At 41.5% G+C, this 18,832-nt stretch overlaps 1 protein-coding gene across 1 annotated transcript in view; it reads right to left on the bottom strand.

The window, feature by feature from the left end:
* The window catches only part of MYOM2 (myomesin 2), an 80,436-nt gene that overhangs the window by 9,009 nt on the left and 52,595 nt on the right, over positions 1-18,832 (bottom strand). The window contains exons 25-31 of the mRNA XM_032215146.1: positions 14,647-14,791; positions 14,481-14,540; positions 12,427-12,494; positions 10,767-10,880; positions 7,311-7,398; positions 3,465-3,503; positions 1,848-1,953 (exon numbers count right to left, since the gene is read on the bottom strand). Coding sequence (XP_032071037.1) covers positions 1,848-1,953; positions 3,465-3,503; positions 7,311-7,398; positions 10,767-10,880; positions 12,427-12,494; positions 14,481-14,540; positions 14,647-14,791 — 620 coding nt within the window. The remainder of the gene's footprint in view (positions 1-1,847; positions 1,954-3,464; positions 3,504-7,310; positions 7,399-10,766; positions 10,881-12,426; positions 12,495-14,480; positions 14,541-14,646; positions 14,792-18,832) is intronic.

Genomic DNA, 18,832 nt, shown 5'->3' with positions numbered 1-18,832 from the left:
GATGTATCTTGCATTTTCAGAAAGAGAGAGGAAAGACAAGAAAGACTCTCTGAATATTCTAAGGGGAAATTGAGGAGATTAAAGAGATGCTCAAAAGGAAAGCAAGCACACAGCTATATGGCTGGTTAATCCAAGTTTTGTGAGTCACAAGCAGGAAAGAAAGAGAGGCAAAGAAAATTGAGACTTTCAGCTCCCAGTATCCGCACACGGGGCTGGGGAAAACCCTCATTTGAAGTTTGGCAGAACTACTAACACCTGCAACAGGTAATTCCGAACTTTATAGAACTGCAGCTGCATTCAGAAGTAAGGTGCTCGCTGTGAGATACCTCTGGCTGAAGAATCAGAGGCATTTCTTCAAGCATATGGAGCAGCCATGAAAAATTCAAAGGAAACCTGATATTTCATCTGAAGTTTTCAAGTTTTAAAAAAGTCTCTGGAAACCATAAGACATTTTTTCTTAACTTCGTGCTTTTGCTAACTGGTAACTTGAGGTACGATGACCTTCATAGAGTATTGCTTTGCATATTTAATGCTTGGGACTCAATAGCTCCCAGGCAGTAACTGAGATCAAATCAGGAAAAGAACCAGCCCACTTCCCACTGAATAATCTGGTAACATAAGTGCCCAGAACAGAGCAACCCAAATTGATGGGATTTGACCTAACAAGAAACTGATGTATTAAAAAAAAAAAAGATGGTTAAAGAGGAGGTAGTGAATAGAGTGTTGTCCTAGAATCCAGGAGATTGTGAATTCTAGCCCTGCCTTGGCCATGAAAGCCAAGTGGGTGACCTTGGGCCAATCACTTTCTCTCAGCCCAACACACTTCACAAGGTGGTTGTGATGGGAAAAATAGGAGGAGAAAAGAGTATTAAGTGTTGTAGGAAGTTAGCACCCATTCCTCTCCCAGGGAGAGATATTTTAGGAAACATTAAAAGGACAGAATATTTCCCCTAAAAGGGAGGCAGAAAGTCATCCTTCCCATCTTTGTCAATGGCCCATTAAGGTCTGAGCCAGTCTATTCTACATAACAAAGATCTACCTCCTTCAGGCACAGACCATAATAGGAATCCCAAAGCCTTTTCATTGCAACATCACCCAGCAAGGCTCAACCAAGCCTGGGACTCAGGACAGCCTACAGAGTTGCCCCTGCATGGCCCCGTGGGAGCCTGACAACCAATCAGAACACAAGCTCAAATTCAAAAGCCCAGAGAGGGCATAAAACCCAGGCACTTTCAGCATCTCTTCCCTTATTTTTCCTTCACCCAAGACCTTAAAGCATGTGGTCCTGCCCACCATTAAAACCATCTTTCCAGTCTCCATTTTTCCAGGGTCTTTTTCCCCTCTTGGAACTGAACCCAGGCGGACATTTCTTCCAACCATGTATTTTACCACCTTGAGTTATATTTATAAAGTAATCAAAGGGGGGGGGGGTGTTAATAAATAATAAGCATCAACTTCCTCAGCCAAACAGATCTGTAGCTTGAAGCCCGGATAGATCTCTGCTTTTCAGTGGGTGGAGGATCGGCCGCTGACTTGAAGATTTATTCCAGGCTCTCTGCTTTGCAAGGTCCTAGGATGATTCAGGGGTGACTGGGGATTCGCCGGCAAAGCTGCCAGCTGTGCTGATGACAGTATGAAAACATGGATTGGCTCATTTGTCATGCAAAACCTATGGCAGGGGAATGTAAATTTATTCCTTTTTAAAAAAAAAAAAAGTTAGAATTGACCATCTGAGCTGTAATTTTCCTGCCTGCATTATGAGCATCGTTCCCAAAATGAGTTTTCAATAGCTACTGAATACCAGTTAACATTCACGCAGGATTCAAAACTTGGTTCTTTGTTCTTACTTGTGATACCAGCTTGATTTCATTTCCTCCATGTAATATTTCAAGAAACACTGCAGCCTTATTCCTTCCGGAGTGCAGTGGATCTTCAAAGGAGAAGCTGACTTACCTGCAGTCAAACAAAATCTTGCTTATAATCAGGTTTTTTTTTAATTGTAAGGTCTAACCTCTTAAATAATAACAGCAGTTTCTTAATACAATGGATATTATGCTCAAAGTTCACATTTTGAACCCCCAAATACTTCTGCTGAAAGTTTTCCATGAAATATGCATCACCTTAAAACTGTAGCACAAAAGTATTTTGTTATACGTAATAAATGACATTTATTTCAAAAGTTGTTACTGGCCATTGCTGATCAATTTTTTTTTTTTAAAAATGCTGCCATCAGAAATCTGTCCAATGCCCTCTCTCCAAATTACAAAGTATTATCTTCATTACCAAAATGTACTGATGAAGAACAGTTACTATGCAATGATGATAAATGTCAAAAACAAGAAAATATTATTATCATCTTCTGTTTGTTTATTTTTATAAAGTGCCAGTAAATGCCAACTTAGATAGATAGATGATAGATAGATAGATAGATAGATAGATAGATAGATAGATAGATAGATAGATAGATAGATAGATAGGATAGATAGATGATAGATACTGTAGATAGATAGATAGATAGATAGATAGATAGATAGATAGATAGATAGATAGATAGATAGATAGATAGATAGATAATAGATAGATAGATAGATAGATAGATAGATAGATAGATAGATAGATAGATAGATAGGATAGATAGATAGATAGATAGATAGATAGATAGATAGATAGAGATAGATAGATAGATAGATAGATAGATAGATAGATAGATAGATAGATAGGATAGTTAGATGATAGATACTGTAGATAGATAGATAGATAGATAGATAGATAGATAGATAGATAGATAACAGATAGATAGATAGATAGATAGATAGATAGATAGATAGATAGATAGATAGATAGATAGATAGGATAGATGGATGGATGGATGGATGGATGGATGGATGGATGGATGGATGGATGGATGGATGGATGGATGGATGGATGGATGGATGGATGGATAGATAGATAGATAGATAGATAGATAGATAGATAGGATAGATAGATGATAGATAGATGATGGATACTGTAGATAGATAGATAGATAGATAGATAGATAGATAGATAGATAGATAGATAGATAGATAGATAGATAGATAGATAGACAGACAGACAGACAGACAAATAAATAAATAAATAAATTTTATAGTTATTTTCTAAAACCTGGAAATAGAGAGTAACATAGTTGGAGAACCGGTAGTGGACATTTTGAGTAGTTCAGAGAACCGGTAAATGCCACCTCTGACTGGCACTGCCCCCATCTATTCTCTGCCTCCTGAGTCCCAGCTGATCGGGAGGAAATGGGGATTATGCAGTAACCTTCCCCTGGAGTTGGTAAGGAATGGAGATTTTACAGTATCCTTCCCCTGCCTCCCACCAAGCCATGCCCACAGAACTGACAGTAAAAAAAAAATTCTGAATCTGACCACTGATGGGTGGGCACACAAATCTAAATAAAACAAATAAAAGTGACATTTACTCACCACTGATTCTACTCAATCCCTGGATTATATCATCATATACTGAGGAGAAGAGGAGAAACAATATCCAATCAGCACAGAACAGGCTGCTATGTGGTATTCATATGAGAAAACATTAAGGCAGTGTTTCTCAACCTTGGCAACTTGAAGATGTCCGGACTTCAACTCCCAGCATTCGCTGGCTGGGGAATTCTGGGAGTTGAAGTCTGGACATCTTCAAGTTGCCAAGGTTGAGAAACACTGCATTAAGGTAAACATCAAAAACACCATAAGAGTTATTTCAGAAAACCTTACAGTTTGCATCTCTTCCTTTTGCATTTACCTGTTGTTGTAGTCCTCATGGAGATAAAGCGCATAGATAAGCCTAATGAGACCAACTTAACGTTGTGTCTCATGGGTGATTTTGATAAGTCTCATTCTTCCTTTGCTGCCTTGCCAACCAACAGTGTTGCCATTTTACAGATGGGTACACATTTAAAGATGGAAAGATGGAGATCCTAAGAGGAGGAGATGGCAGCAGCTGGATCAACTGCTGAAGGAGCATAACATTTGGAAGACAACTATCAAGGGCAAAAGTAAAAACGTCTTCGGAGAACCACTGACTGGACATGGTCAGAGAACCATACCTTGCTGCCTCAGAGGACAAAGGCCTAAGCTAACTTTTGCTCATCAGCCCAGCCTCCTCAAAAAAAAAACAACACCCCACTTTTGGGGAGAATCTTTCTTTTTCCTTCTCATACTCCGCGTTTATAAAGCTGGCAGTGCAACCTGGAACAACAGCTGCAAGTTTTAATTGCTACTGCTAATACCGCTGCTGTTTTCATTAAGTAGGAAGCGTATTCTCCCGAACAACAGCAGGGTTGGGAAAAGAATAGAACTGCCATTTGGAAACACGGAAGAGTTTGGAAATAAGTGGAGCTTCCCAATGGGCATTTTTCTACTGCTGGATATCAATATCGGGGGAGGGCCTTCTCTGTGGCTGCTCCGGCCCTCTGGAACGATCTCCCCCGTGGAGATCCAGACCCTCACCAACCACCCTTCCGGCTTTCCGCAAAGCCACTAAGACCTGGCTGTTCCGGCAGGCCTGGGGCTGATGAGTTCCCGGCCCCACTCAAACTGTTGTGACTGTTGTTTTGTTTTCAACTTGCTTGTCTTGTGTTCTGTTTGTATTCCCCTTCCCTTTGGTTTGTTAGCCGCCCTGAGTCTCTCGGGAATAGGGCGGCATAGAAGTTGAATAAACAAAAGAAACAAGCAACAAACAATATCGCAAAGGTAGAAAGATCGATGACTGCAAAGGTGTGTTCACATAGGTAAAGGTAAAGTTTCACCTCGCATATATGTGCTAGTCATTCCTGACTCTAAAAGGCAGTGCTCATCTCTGTTTCAAAGCCAAAGAGCAAGCGCTACCCGAAGATGTCTCCGTGGTCATGTGGACAGCATGACTAAATGCCGAAGGCGCACGGAACGCTGTTACCTTCCCACCAAAGATGGTCCCTATTTTTCTACTTGCATTTTTTACGTGCTTTCGAACTGCTAGGTTGGCAGAAGCTGGGACAAGTAAGGGAAGCTCACTCCGTTATGTGGCACTAGGGATTCTGATCAAAAATCTCAGCTCCCAATGTGTTCACATGCCTATTCGTTATTTGGCATCCCAGGGACACTTGTTATAATTTTCCAGTTATCTTTTTTTTTTCCTTTTAAAGAATGACAAATTTCCCCCGTCCTGTTTTAAAGTTTGCCACTGTGCAAAGAATCACAGGACTGGCACCTCATTAGGTAGCAGATGTCACCAAACCCTTGGGAGAGTTGAAATGTCAGCAAGAGAAGGGAGAGATTGGCATTTGTGAGTGACAAATACAACTCATGGATGAGTAAACTTCTTTTGTGGCTGTGCGAACCTATCAGGAGGCAGAGTAAAGCACTCTGGGGTGACAAAGGTCAAATGGCTTATCCTTCCACAGACGTTCCTCTCTTCCCACCAAAGGTTGCTATGGTGGATGTTAGGTTGTAATTGTCCTGTAGAACAAACTGGGGCTACCAATAATGGTTTTTTTTTCCCCCGGAGGAAATTGCTAACAAATGGAAATCTGTGAAAAATATTTTTGTAGGGAATGTAAGAGTAGGAAAGAGGGGAGGAATGGGAAGAAGAGGGGAAGGGTAAAGGGGAGGAAGGGGAAGGAGAGAAGGGAAAGGAGAGGAGGAAGGAAGGAGAGAAGAAAGAGAAGAAAGGGGGGTAGGAAGCAGGGAGAGAAGGAGGGAGGGAAGGAGGGAAGGAAGGAGAGAAGGAGAGAAGAAAGGAGGGAAGGAAGGAGGGAATGTAGGAGAGAAGGAGGGGGAAGGAAGGAGGAAAGGAAGGGGGAAAGGAAGGAGAGAAGGAGAGAAGAAAGGAGGAAAGGAAGGAAGGAAGGAGGGAAGGAAGGAGGGAAGGAGAGAAGGAGAGAAGAAAGGAGGGAGGGAAGGGAGAAGGAGGGAGGGAATGAAGGAGGGAAGGAAGGAGAGTAGGAGAGAAGAAATGAGGGAAGGAAAGAGGGAGGGAGGGAAGAAGAAGTAGGACCATTGTAAGATAAGATGGATCTATGGGATGGTAAGAAAGCAATTTTCAAGTATATTGTCAACTGTAGGGAAAAAATTGTTATAAATACATATTATTAATAACAGTGATGAGATCATATAATTGTGAATGTATATATGAAATTGATAAAATAATTTTTTTTAAAAAAAAAAAATATGTTTTGTGTGGTATTCTCTTCTTGCATTGTTCATGTCATGTATGCAAAACTCTGGATTAACTAACCCACTTCCCATGTTCCCATGCCATAGGTTGTCCAATAAACCACTCTATATTTCATGAACTGTCTGGTTCACACAATAATGTGACACAATGACTGAGTCTCTCCAATAACTTGCTTAATCTTAATTTAAACTATCTTAGTTTGTGTGTATCAGCAGGCACCACATGAATACCACTCTGAAATATTGCAAATGTTTCCATGAGGTTTTTTGCAAGCAACAGCAGGAAGTTACAGACCCCAACATACCTGAAAGATGCCACATTTTTCTAAAACCTGCATTTTAGATTTAAAGGCATGAGAAAACAGGCACTAAATCTTGTGAGGTGCCCATATAAGAACAACCACAACAGATGGAAAGCTGCGGCGCCATGTGAGAAGACAATTGCGAAGAATTTCGGATCACCCAATACGTTGTGCGACTTCAGCTCTCCTGAATTGTGGGAATTGCCAAAGGGGTTCTGGGTAATTGCCGGTGCATGAATGTCAGCAGTTCTATGTGGTTCTATGTGGTTCAACATACAAAGCAAATGCTGAACCAGGTTCTACTGGATTTCTGGCTTCTGCTGTGCTCGGTAAATCTCCTTTCTCCATCCCAAGTCAAAAATCCAAAGGCTACCACCTTCACTTTTAAAGGAAAGGACCATTCTTGATGGTCCAAAGTGCTGTAGAGCCGTGAGAAATATTTTGTGAGATGCAGCACAGAGGAATATTCACATTGTATACTTTAAGACAGTGTTGCTCAACCTTGGCGACTTTAAGTCCTGTGGACTTCAACTCCCAGAACCCCCCAGCCAGCAGAGCTATGAAGTCCATAGGACTTAAAGTCGCTAAGGTCGAGAAACACTGCTTTAAGTGAAGGGAAAATACTACTTCGTTCCTGTGATCTTCCGTTTTAGGATTTTCCAGGCCATTGGAAAGACATTCCTGCCAGTGACGTTCAAAATATCTGGAAGGCAACTAGATGTCCCCCTTCCAGTCAACGGTAGCTAAATTAAACTTTTTTTTCATGTTTCGGGCTAAATAATGAACCATTCACTTGCTCAAAATGTGGCCTTACCTTTCCCTGATACATCAAGTTCAGAAATATCCTGGCCTCTGTCATCTGACAGCGTTGCCTTATATTCACCTTGGTCCTTTTTGGACAGCTAGGAGGGAAAATACGGTAACATTATTGTGACATGAAAATTAATGAAAACCATTTACAGTCAGGTAACATTTCCTCTATCAGAAAGCAAATTTGGTTTGAATTTTGCCTGAGCAGAAATGACATGAGTAGATTCCCAATGTGGGCCTAGGCGAGGTGAGGCAATTATTTAACACCTTCCGCTTAAAACGAACTAAGCTGCCGATCACACTTTTTAATTCAGAAGGCATCCTAAGTGAGCATAATCTATATAAATCACAAATGACTTGATAAAGCTCAGGGATTTACTCATTTTGGCAGAAAGGCAATCAGGTATTAAATGCTGATGCAGAAGCACTTCTGAGCATGTCTTCTCATTTTCTGTTTACATCCATTATTATCCATTTTCATCTAAAACAAAAGAAATTATCTAGCAATTGCCACTTTTTAAATGAAATAGAGAAAGACTCCGTGTAAGCATCGTCATTTGGAAGCCTTGAAATCAACAATGAATTTCAGTTATAATCCAGTCAAAACTTTTAGCCCCAGTGATTTCACTTCTGGACTTGAATATACATTTTATTTTCCCAAAGAAATCAATTGATAATATATGTGACTTTGATTTGATCATATCTGTAATTAGGACTGATCTGAGAATACATGAAGAGCAAGTTTCTATCTTTTCTTTTCTTTCTTTCTTTCTTTCTTTCTTTCCTTCCTTCCTTCCTTTCTTCCTTCCATCTTTCCATTCTTCCTTCCCAAAATGTTAAATGTTTCAAATGAGGTCATTAAAGCAATGTTATGCAGGAGTTACAGCATCCCGCAATCAAAAGAAACGCTGCATATTGAACAAAAATAGAAATCTAAAAGTTTGGGAATATTTGGTGATCTGTTAAATAGGGTAAAGATCTTATTTTGTCTCATTAGCCATACCTTTTGGATAATGAGAAAGCTAGAAGTCAGTAAAGGTATAGTTGTAAAAACTGACTAAAGTTAAAAGGGAATCATAAAGCAAATAGATTAGGCTTATGTACCACTGAAGAAAGAGTATCATAAAAACAAAGCTGCGGAACAAATAAGCCGGGAGACATATTTCCAGAGAGTTGAAAGAGGTGTCATGGCGTTCTTTTGCCTCTTTTAAATAAACTTTCAGAATGTTTGTTGTTTCAAAAAGTCAGGCAAACATTTTGACACAATTAAAACATGATTCTCCAAGTCTAGTTGTGGCTTTTATAGTCAAGTACATCATTGTTACTAAAACTTTGGTAAATCCAACCATTCTCTGTCTGCACTCAGGGCAACATTTTTTTATCCACAGGTAGAACAAGAGGGATGTCCATGTTTCTACATATCTGCCTCCATAGAATCGTAACATCATAGAGGGCTGGAAGAGACCTTGGAAGTCTTTTCGTCAGGGGTGGGATTCAGCCGGTTCGCACCACTTCAGGAGAACCGGTTGTTAACTTTCTGAGTAGTTTGGTGAACTGGTTTTTGGAAGGAATCATTAGGGCAGAGAACCGGTTGTTACATTATTTGAATCCCACCACTGCTTTTAGCCCAACCTCCTGCCCAAGGCAGAAGTCCTTATACCACCCAGGACAAATGGTTCTCCAATTTTTTCTTGAAAACCTTCAGTGATGGAGCATGGACGACTCCAGGAGATGAGCTGTTCCATTTATTTATCTTTCTCATTGTCAGGTGATTCTTCCTTAGTTTCAGATTGGATCCCCCTCTTATGAACTTCCACCCATCCCTTCTTATCTTGCCCTCAGGTGCCACAGGGAATAAATCGATCCCTTATTCCCTGGGACAATCCTTCAAGTATTGAAAGACTGCTATCAGGCCTCCACTGAGCCTTCTCTTGATTTGGCTATATAAGTCCTCTTAGCAATTTAGCTTCCAGGTCCTTTATTATCTTTGCAACTCTTCTCGGAACACTTTCTAGGGCCTCAACATCATTTTTGTATTGTGGTAACCACAAGTGGCAGAGGGATGCGGTGGCTCAGGGGCTAAGACGTTGAGCTTGTCGATCAGAATGTCGGCAGTTCAGCGGTTCAAAACCCTAGTGCTGCATAACGGAGTGCGCTCCCATTACTTATCCCAGCTTCTGCCAAACTAGTAGTATGAAAGCACAGCAAAATAGCTCATCACAAAAGGAGGGGGGAATAAAACCTTTGACTTGATTTGTCGAGCATTCTCTAGGCACCGAGAGAAATATCACTTTGCATTTTAGCACATTGTACCTATACATTTTTAGGGATGCGGTGGCTCAGTGGCTAAGATGCTGAGCTTGTCGGTCAGAGGTTCAGCGGTTCGAATTCCTAGCACCGTGTAACGGAGTGAGCTCCCGTTACTTGTCCCAGCTTCTGCCAACCTAGCAGTTTGAAAGCACGTAAAAAAATGCAAGTAGAAAAATAGGGACCACTTTGGTGGGAAGGGAACAGCGTTCCATGCGCCTTCAGCATTGAGTCATTCCAGCCACATGACCACGGAGAAGTCTTCAGACAGTGCTGGCTCTTTGGCTTGGAAACAGAGATGAGCACCATCCTAGAACCGGAAATGACTAGCACGTATGTGCGGGGGAACCTTTATCTTAACCATAAGACAAGGGCGACCTCACCAGTGCAGTATAGAACGGTACTATCACTTCCTGCGCTCTTGATGCTATTTTCTGTCGATGCAGCCCAGGACTGCAGTGGCTTTTTTGCCAGCTGCAATAACACACTGAGGCTCATCCTTAAAGCCTTCACTATGAAGGCTATTAACTGCCTTAAGTTATTAACACAACATTTTTATTAATGACTAAAAAGGTGTTGTGTAAGCTGGCTGACATTTGTTTAAAATATAATCTACATGTGCCACAGCACGGGAAGAGGAAGTACTGAACATTAGAAAGAATGAAACTTTTGCTTTTACACTATCCAGGAAATACAACTCTATGGTTCTGAGCTACCTAGAGGCACCATTGAGAGACCACCTACTGCCAATTACCTCCACGCGACCTATTAGATCTCATCGATTAGGCCTCCTCCGAGTTCCATCTGCCGGTCAATGCCGACTGGCAACTACGCAGAGGAGAGCCTTCTCGGTGGTAGCCCCGACCCAATGGAACGATCTCCCCATGGAGATTCGTACCCTCACCACCCTCCAGACCTTCCGCACAGCCCTCAGAATCTGGCTTTCCCGTCAGGCCTGGGGCTAAGACTGTAACCCGCCCGAATGGTATGAATGTTGCGTTTTTAATTATGTATTGTCTTATATGTTAAAAGTTTGTCTTCCCCTTCCCTTTGGGTTGTGAGCCGCCCTGAGTCCCCCCAGGGAAAAGGGCAGCATATAAATAAACTTAAACTCAAACTCAAACTCAAACCATTAGGTCCATTGTATTCATACCTTTGGAATAGTCAGGCAGCAAACGCCTTTTTGAAAATCGGGCGGCTCTTTGAGATCCACCCCAGCTCCATCTCGGTACCACTGCATAAAAGTCTCCTTCTTGGTATTTGCCACCTGAGTAAGGACAACAGGAAACACAGTGAAAAATCCCACCCCCAAGAGCCAGAGACTATAGTTAGTTCTCTGTGGCTTGTGGTCTTGATAAGTCAAAAGAAAGCCTACTTCCCCCCCCCCCCCCCATTTTGACTTCAGGTGGAAGGGAAGGGACATCTGTGTAGCGGTGAATAAGGACACTGTTTTTTATTCTTAAAAACTGAATCCTTGCTCAGTTGTGTAGATGTGTGTGGAATTGCTCCTCTCCAAAAACAACAGCAAACTTCAGAAACCGTGCAGCCACGTTGTGAGATTTTCTCTGTGCAATCTTTATTTTAAAAATACAATATACCTGCATCTCTGCATAAATGAGTCTGTAGCTAGCAGACTAAAAAAAAAAGAATGTTTGAATCAGCAGGTGTGTTCCTGCTTCTCCCCAACTACAGTACTGTTTAGTGGCTTGTGGTAGGGCCACAAGTAGTAGGATACACATGCTCTTTCAAGGATCATCTGTTTGTCTCATAATTAGGGTTTAGTCCATTGATATGTGCACTTGATCATTTTACAAATGCCATGGATAATATCCCTCTGTATTCCTTAACGTAGCTCTGCAATTAGCAATTTTATTTAAATAGAGTTGGGCTACTGGGGGTTCGCAGGGGTTCGGGAGAACCTCTAGCTAGGATTCTGTGCAGAATCCCACTCCTGGCTGACCCCACCCACCCCTCCCCTCCCAGGAGTCCCCACGCATCCTGTTTGGGATGCAAGTAAGTGCAGGGCATGCGCGGAGCCTCGAGGAGGGCAAAAAGCGAGCCTACCGGAAGTTTGTGAAGGCCAGAAACGGGCCTCTGGAGCCTGGGGAGGGCAAAAATGCCCCCCACCATGGCGCAGGAGGCCAACTAGGCCATGCCCACCATGGTCACGACCCCCCCCCCAGCTAAACTTTTAGAAGCCCATCACTGGCATATAACCATGAATCTGAGGCGACATTTGCCTATCAGAAGATGGGAAACAGGCAGAAAGTGAAACACCCCAAATTATAATAATTTGGAGATCGGAGAAAATCGGTACCTTCTTAACTTCAAAATAAATACAGGAGTCAAGTAAGTATCTCAGTTAATCAAATAAGGCCCCTTTCAAAAGTTATAAAGTACTTTAGAGTGTATATATGTATGTGTTTGTATGTGTGTGTACATGTGTGCATGCATACTTTGAAGAGATATTTAGCATTAAAGATAGGCAGAATTAAAACTTTGGTGCTGCAATCCAGAATACTTTTTTTCCCCATTATTCCATTGCACTTTATGGGATTTATTCGGAGATGATATGCATGTGATTATACTGCAAATATGCTTAAGCTTATTTGATTAGCATAAGCAGGAGTTCATTTGTTTTAGGGTGTTAGCTCATTTTGTAGCTTCTGCAAAACAGTTCCAAATTACAAAATGTTTCATAAAGAGAGAGCATACCTTTGTTTTAAATTCATACTCTGGCTGCAAGACATGACATATTTTGTGCCCCTTTGGAAAGCAATTTTGTTAAAATGCATCCAAAAATAATTGTTCACCTTACACAGCAGCAGGACTTCACATTCATCAGTAACTTTCCAGTGCAAAAACTCCTCAAAATGAGGACCTAGAAGAAGAAGAAATGCCATATTCAGATCTTCAGAGAATTAATAAATATGACAGGAAAAATAAAACTGGAAAGAGGTTGCTCATTAAGTGAATACACCTAGTTTCCAGTCCTTGCATAAATGGCCACCTAAGGAAAGCTACTTATTAAATGAAAGGAATCCTTGAATTTGTGAGTAGAGAATATTTGTCGGATTGGTCCAGTTCTTCAGCAAAAACAAATAAATGTTTGAGAAATGCTATTTTTCTATAAAGACTAAGGAAGAAGATAGCCAAGTTCATTATTCCAATTTAAAAATAAAGATGTTAAAGTTGCAATCCCACAACCCATGTGCCTTTCAGCAACTGAGTCCACTGAGGAGGAACCATCATATGCTGAATACTGATTATCAACTTTAAAAGCTCCTACGGTGATAAAGGTGTTACTGTTCCGCATTAGAAAAAGAGCTCAGCGTAGGAATGTTGGCCTTCGTTCCTTCCTTACTACCATAAACATATTCTAAGCTCGCCCAAGTTAGCTCTGAATTATGAACTGAGGCAATTTTGACTCTCCTTTGTACCCCAGAAAGTCCCTCTGGCAGAATTCATTGTCTTATTTTTCTCTGGATTTGGGGCGCATACATTATTGCAGTTGGGTGCATCAAAATGTTGCGTGCCAGAAACCCTGCGTAACTTGCCAGAGATTCTGTTAGAGGAGAAACAGAACCACTGGAATAACACATCTGAGAGCTCCTTATGTGTAGGGTGACAATGGAGATCAGCCACAGATCTCAAGGGAAATAAAAGAGGCTCCCTGTTATTGACATAAGAACAGGGGGAAAAAATGTGCAGATGGATGTTCAGGGTAGGCTTTAGAACGGGAATAAAATAAAGCAGATGAGCAAACTCTGAGGTTCCAGGTTCACCTGGAATCCCAGAAGTCCTGGAATGATAATAGCTTGCAATGTTTTGTGTGAAAAGGCAGGACAGTTAGTGAACACAGAACACTAGAGAATAATTAAATTATAAAGTAATTTAAATTATAAAGCTTAAGAAAACCAGAAAAAAGTTCTATTTTGGTTCCATCCAGCAGTTTCTCCATATTACTCAAAGGCCAAAGACGGTCCTCATTCTTGGGTGGGGGGTGGGGGAATGCACAGTCTTGGATTAAATTATGGTAATTTAACATTTCTCTTTACAAATGTTAGTTAGAGCAATTAACCAGTGGAACAACCTGCCTCCAGAAGTTGTGAATTCTCCAACACTGGAAGTTTTAAAGAAGAGATTAGACTATTCTATTCTATCAGTATCTATGAACAAAATATTGGCTTTCTAAACACAAAATTCTAAGCAAAATGTAAGAGGAAGGAAGGAGGGAGGGAGGGAGGGAGGGAGGGAGGGAGGGAAGGAAGGAAGGAAGGAAGGAAGGAAGGAAGGAAGGAAGGAAGGAAGGAAGGAAGGAAATTTCTAAAATATCAGAAAACTAAATGCACGAGAGACAAGTAAACAAAAAGAAAGTGCCAAATATTATCTTTTGCTGCACTGACACACATTGACTTGGAATTATATTTTCTGTATTCTGCATGAAGCTCCTATATTATTTTTTTAATTTTGTCTCCCCCCAAAAAGAGCTCGGGAGCAAATCATAATCCGACGTTATTACTACTAAACTGCTTGCCTTATGGCAACAATGGCAAATGCTTCGGGTGAAGCAGGAGGATACTGAATTTATTTACTATAGGAAGGGCATACATCAGAAATGAATCATGAAAAACATAAAATTGACAAAAGGATATAATCCAACCACATTAAATTCAGCATGTGGGCCATTCCTGTTTTCTTTTGTGGGCCCAATTGTGCGAAGCATTGATCACTGTAAAGTGTTATGTAAACCTCACTAATCCCAGAGTGAATTAAGGATCTGCATTGTTTTTACCGAATGTTCCTGCCATCAAAAAAAGAAGAAAAGAAAAAGAGAGAAACTATTCTTCAGCTGATCTCATTTTACCTTGTTTTCTCAGGAATTCCTTTCTCTGCAATTGGGCCTCAGCCAAAACAGCCTTAAAAGCTGAAAAAGGACAGAAGAGAAGGGATGAATGGATCCATCAGATATTCCAAAAGACAGTAAAACTTATCACATAACAGCCCAGGTCAAAAGAATCCAGGCAACTTACCGTCCCCAATGAGAACCAACGAGGATTGTGCCTTGGCTTTCCCATCTTGAAGCTGAACCGTGTAGGTCCCTTCATTTTCAAGAGTAAAGTGGTCCATCACCATCTCAATCGTGCCCGTTGAATGGTCACACTTAATCTTATGCGCCTGGAAATTAGATAGGGGAAAGGTTATCTCAGGCATAGGATAGCTACAGGATGCAACAGACTGGCAGACTGGTTGACATCTCGGAGACAAAATTAAATCGGTGGGAATTATAACCTTACAGTACCTTAATCTCTGTTAAGGAGGAGACAGAGTTTAAGGAACTCGGGGGGGTGGGGGTGTTATTTGTTCTTTTATTCATCCAACAAAAATTACAAACTTGAATAAGCAAAAGAAGAGAATTAAAAGATGATAGGGACAATAGGCACATTAGTGCACTTATGCCGTGGCACGACAAAACCGCGCTGGTCAAAATCGCGGCGCTAAAGCCGCGACGTCATCACCGCGCGTCATCACCGCCGCGACAACAGCGCGGCAACATAAGGGCGCTTTAAAACGGCGCCGCGGCAGAAAGCCGACTTCATTTAAGGTAAGCGTTAGGATTAGGTTTAGGGGTTTGTTTTAGGGTTAGGTTTAGGGTTAGGTTTAGCATTAGGTTTAGCGTTAGCGTTAGGTTTAGGGTTAGGTTTAGGGTTAGGGTTAGGTTTAGGGTTAGGTTTAGGGTTAGGTTTAGGGTTAGGTTTAGGGTACTGAGTGCTTGGGAATGCGCGATTTTGCCCTCCGCGATTATGCAGGTCCCCTTAAATATGAAGAGAGGTCCATAGAAGTTAAAAATGGTGGCATCCTATGGATCACATCTATGGATCTGTTCACACTATTTGCCACTTCTATAAAAACAGAGTCTCTCTCTCCCTCTCCCCCCCCTCTCTCTCTCTTTCTCTTTCTCTCTCTCTCGTTTTCCCCTTTACTATCTCTAAGCCTTCCTTTTTTAGACGGTATGAGAATTAAGACCCCGCTTCAAATGGCTATTGCAATTTTATAATGCCCCAGGCTCCATTTCAGATACTTGCACAGCAGGGAACTGATTTATGCACATGCCGTACGGCCTTTGTTTAATCTTATGTATGTGAAAAACAATCATAGCTATGTTAGTCCCCAGGGGAAGAAATCCATGACTAGATTAAGGCCACATAAAACTGTTCCCAGGAAGGGCATTTAAAAAAAAATCTGTCAGGAATCCTGCTGGGAACAAATGTCAATTTCTTTCCTCTAGTGAATCAGTCATAGGATAAAGTACTACCCAAATCAAAAGTGAATATTCAGATAAGAGCCGAGGTGGCGCAGTGGTTAGGGTGCAGTACTGCAGGCCACCTCAGCTGACTGTTATCTGAAGTTCAGTGGTTCTAAACTCACCGGCTCAAGGTTGACTCAGCCTTCCATCCTTCCGAGGTGGGTGAAATGAGGACCCAGACTGTGGGGGTGATATGCTGACTCTGTAAACCGCTTAGAGAGGGCTGAAAGCCCTATGAAGTGGTATATAGGTCTAACGGCTATTGCTATTGCTATAATGTAGGGTTTAGGATGGAAGTAGCATATAGTGCTTGGACCAAATTTGCTTTTAATTAAAAAAAAAAAAGCAGAGAATTCTACCAAACTCCCAGAAAAGCTATTCTGTCCTTAAATTGATATAGAAAAGAAAAAAATATTAACCAGGAATATTCATTGGGAAGAGATATGAAGTCAAAATGGTGGATACAACTAGGTAATCAAAGGTTCATCCCCCCTTTTTAACAGTCACTGAAAACATCTTCTAAGATACCAAAGAGGGTGGGGCTACATTGCCAGGTGACACTCACAGTTATGACAACTTTGACCTAGGGCAGGGACCTCCAGACTTGGCAACTCTAAGACCGGCTGGGGAATTCTGGGTGTTGAAGTACACATGTCTTTGAGTTGCCAAGTTTGGACACCCCTGGGCTCTATGGGAGCCTCTAACCTTAACTGTAATCTTTCTGCACTGGGACGGGGAAAGTTTGGGCCACTAGTTATAGTTGAGTACTATAAATTCCCAATAGGCCTTGCTGGATGAGCCAAGGAAATGGAATGCTGGGAGCTGTAAGAAACACAACTTATTGTTCATGTAATGTTTGCATGCAGTATTTCTTCTTAGAGCCAAGGTGGCGCAGTGGTTAAATGCAGCACTGCAGGCTACTGCTAGATCAGCAGTTCAGCGGTTCAAATCTCACCGGCTCAGGGTTGACTCAGCCTTCCATCCTTCCGAGGTGGGTAAAATGAGGACCCAGATTGTTGGGGTCGATATGCTGACTCTATAAACCACTTAGAGAGGGCTGAAAGCCCTATGAAGAGGTATATAAGTCTACTGCTATTGCTATTCTATTTTATAGCCCCAGTTCACAAGATGAAAACTACTAACTAGAGATATTAATAAAAGTCATCTTCTTTTAACGATACATTTTTATTTAACAAATATATTTCAAAGGAAAAGCAATTGTGTTCCACTTAGAACAGTGTTTCTCAACCTTGGCAACTTGAAGACGTCTGGACTTCAACTCCCAGAATTCCCCAGCCAGCGAATGCTGGCTGGGGAATTCTGGGAGTTGAAGTCCAGACGTCTTCAAGTTGCCAAGGTTGAGAAACACTGACTTAGAATCTTGTTGAAAAGTATCTATTTGGTCCAGTGGCAAATTCTTAATCTAAAGTAATCAGGAGATACCTGTAGGAGACAATGCCCGCAGCGTACTACTGTTCATTTGACAGAAGTTCAAAGTTACAGCAGCCTTGGAAAAAGTGGCCTGTCCTATACTTGCTCTAACAACTGTCACACCACCCCCTGTGCTCATGTGGCTGCGATTCGGGCATTGGCAATCACCTTGCATTTATGACAGGGGTGGGTTTCAACCGGTTCGCGGCGGTCCCTGCGAACCGTTTGGTCGGCGAACCCGGAAGTAAGTAACTTCCGGGAATGGCGAAGGGCCCACCCGCCCGCCCGCGCTCCTTATCCGGTTTTGACGAGTTCTGTGCTTCCACGCATGCGCAGGACGCATACAGTGCCTGCGCGATCCTCCAGGAGCAGCTGGAGCATCGCACAGACGCTAGTACGCATGCGTGCGCCGCGCTCGTGCACGAGGACGCCGCCGGCCCCGTTCCAACCGGTTGGAACAGGGCGAGAAACCCACCCCTGATTTATGACCAGTCGCAATCTCTTGCAATCGCATAATCATGGGTTGTGACCAACGGGAAGCTGGATTAGCTCAACAGCCTTGTGATTTACTTAACAAGTGATTTGCTGAATGACCACTACAAAAATTGTCATAAAGTTGGGTCCGACGTGATTTATGAACACAGTGGCTTATGATGGAAATTCTGGTTGTAATGTGAGGACTACCTAACAAGAATTAGGTTTCTGATAACGGCCATTATGCAGTCAGATGAAATTCAATGGTTTTATGGCAGCCACAAATACAAGCTTATATGTGAATTTCTACCAAATATATATATATATATAATTAATCTCCAAATGCAAATAACTCCTTATGGCGTGTTAATTGAAGAGGTAAAATAATATACAGCACTTTGAAAATAAAAGCGATGGCTCTGATGCCAAAGCTTTTGTAGTGTTGCAAAAAGAAAAATATAGAAGTTAGAAAAGAAGGGAGAAATTAAAGAGTTTATTCACACTGCAAATGCAAACAACAAAAATCAACCAATTCTGTCAGTCAGGATTAGGACTCCACTAAGGGTATGAAAAGTAAGCAAGTTACAATTTTATAATGCAGAATGGTTCTTCTTCAGACCTGTCCCTATACAATAGAACAGTGCAATGAAATGAAAGGATATTTCATGAGACTTAAAAGCTTTTCATGTAACTAGCATTATAAAACCTTTTCCGTCAAGAAAAGGGGGGAAATGTATGTGCATTTTTAAATATATTCGTGCCGCTAAGTCCACTACTATTTCTACATTTAATTCCAGGCATTGAAATGGAATGGAATGGACATTTTGAGTTCAATGTTGGTGGTAAGAGGAGTTTTTTTTAAAAATGCTGCCATTTAAAACATTTTAACGTGTGATTGCCTTTTTTAAAAGTATGGGGTTTTTTTTGTTGAATTATAATGTTGTATAAATAAACCTGTGCTGTGCTGTCACATATTTGGGCATACCAGGGGTTGTGACACTAAATGC

Source organism: Thamnophis elegans, chromosome 4 (assembly GCF_009769535.1).
Source record: "Thamnophis elegans isolate rThaEle1 chromosome 4, rThaEle1.pri, whole genome shotgun sequence".
Taxonomy (NCBI): domain Eukaryota; kingdom Metazoa; phylum Chordata; class Lepidosauria; order Squamata; family Colubridae; genus Thamnophis; species Thamnophis elegans.
Note: the sequence above shows the minus strand (reverse complement) of the source record. Positions and strands in the feature narration are given on the sequence as shown.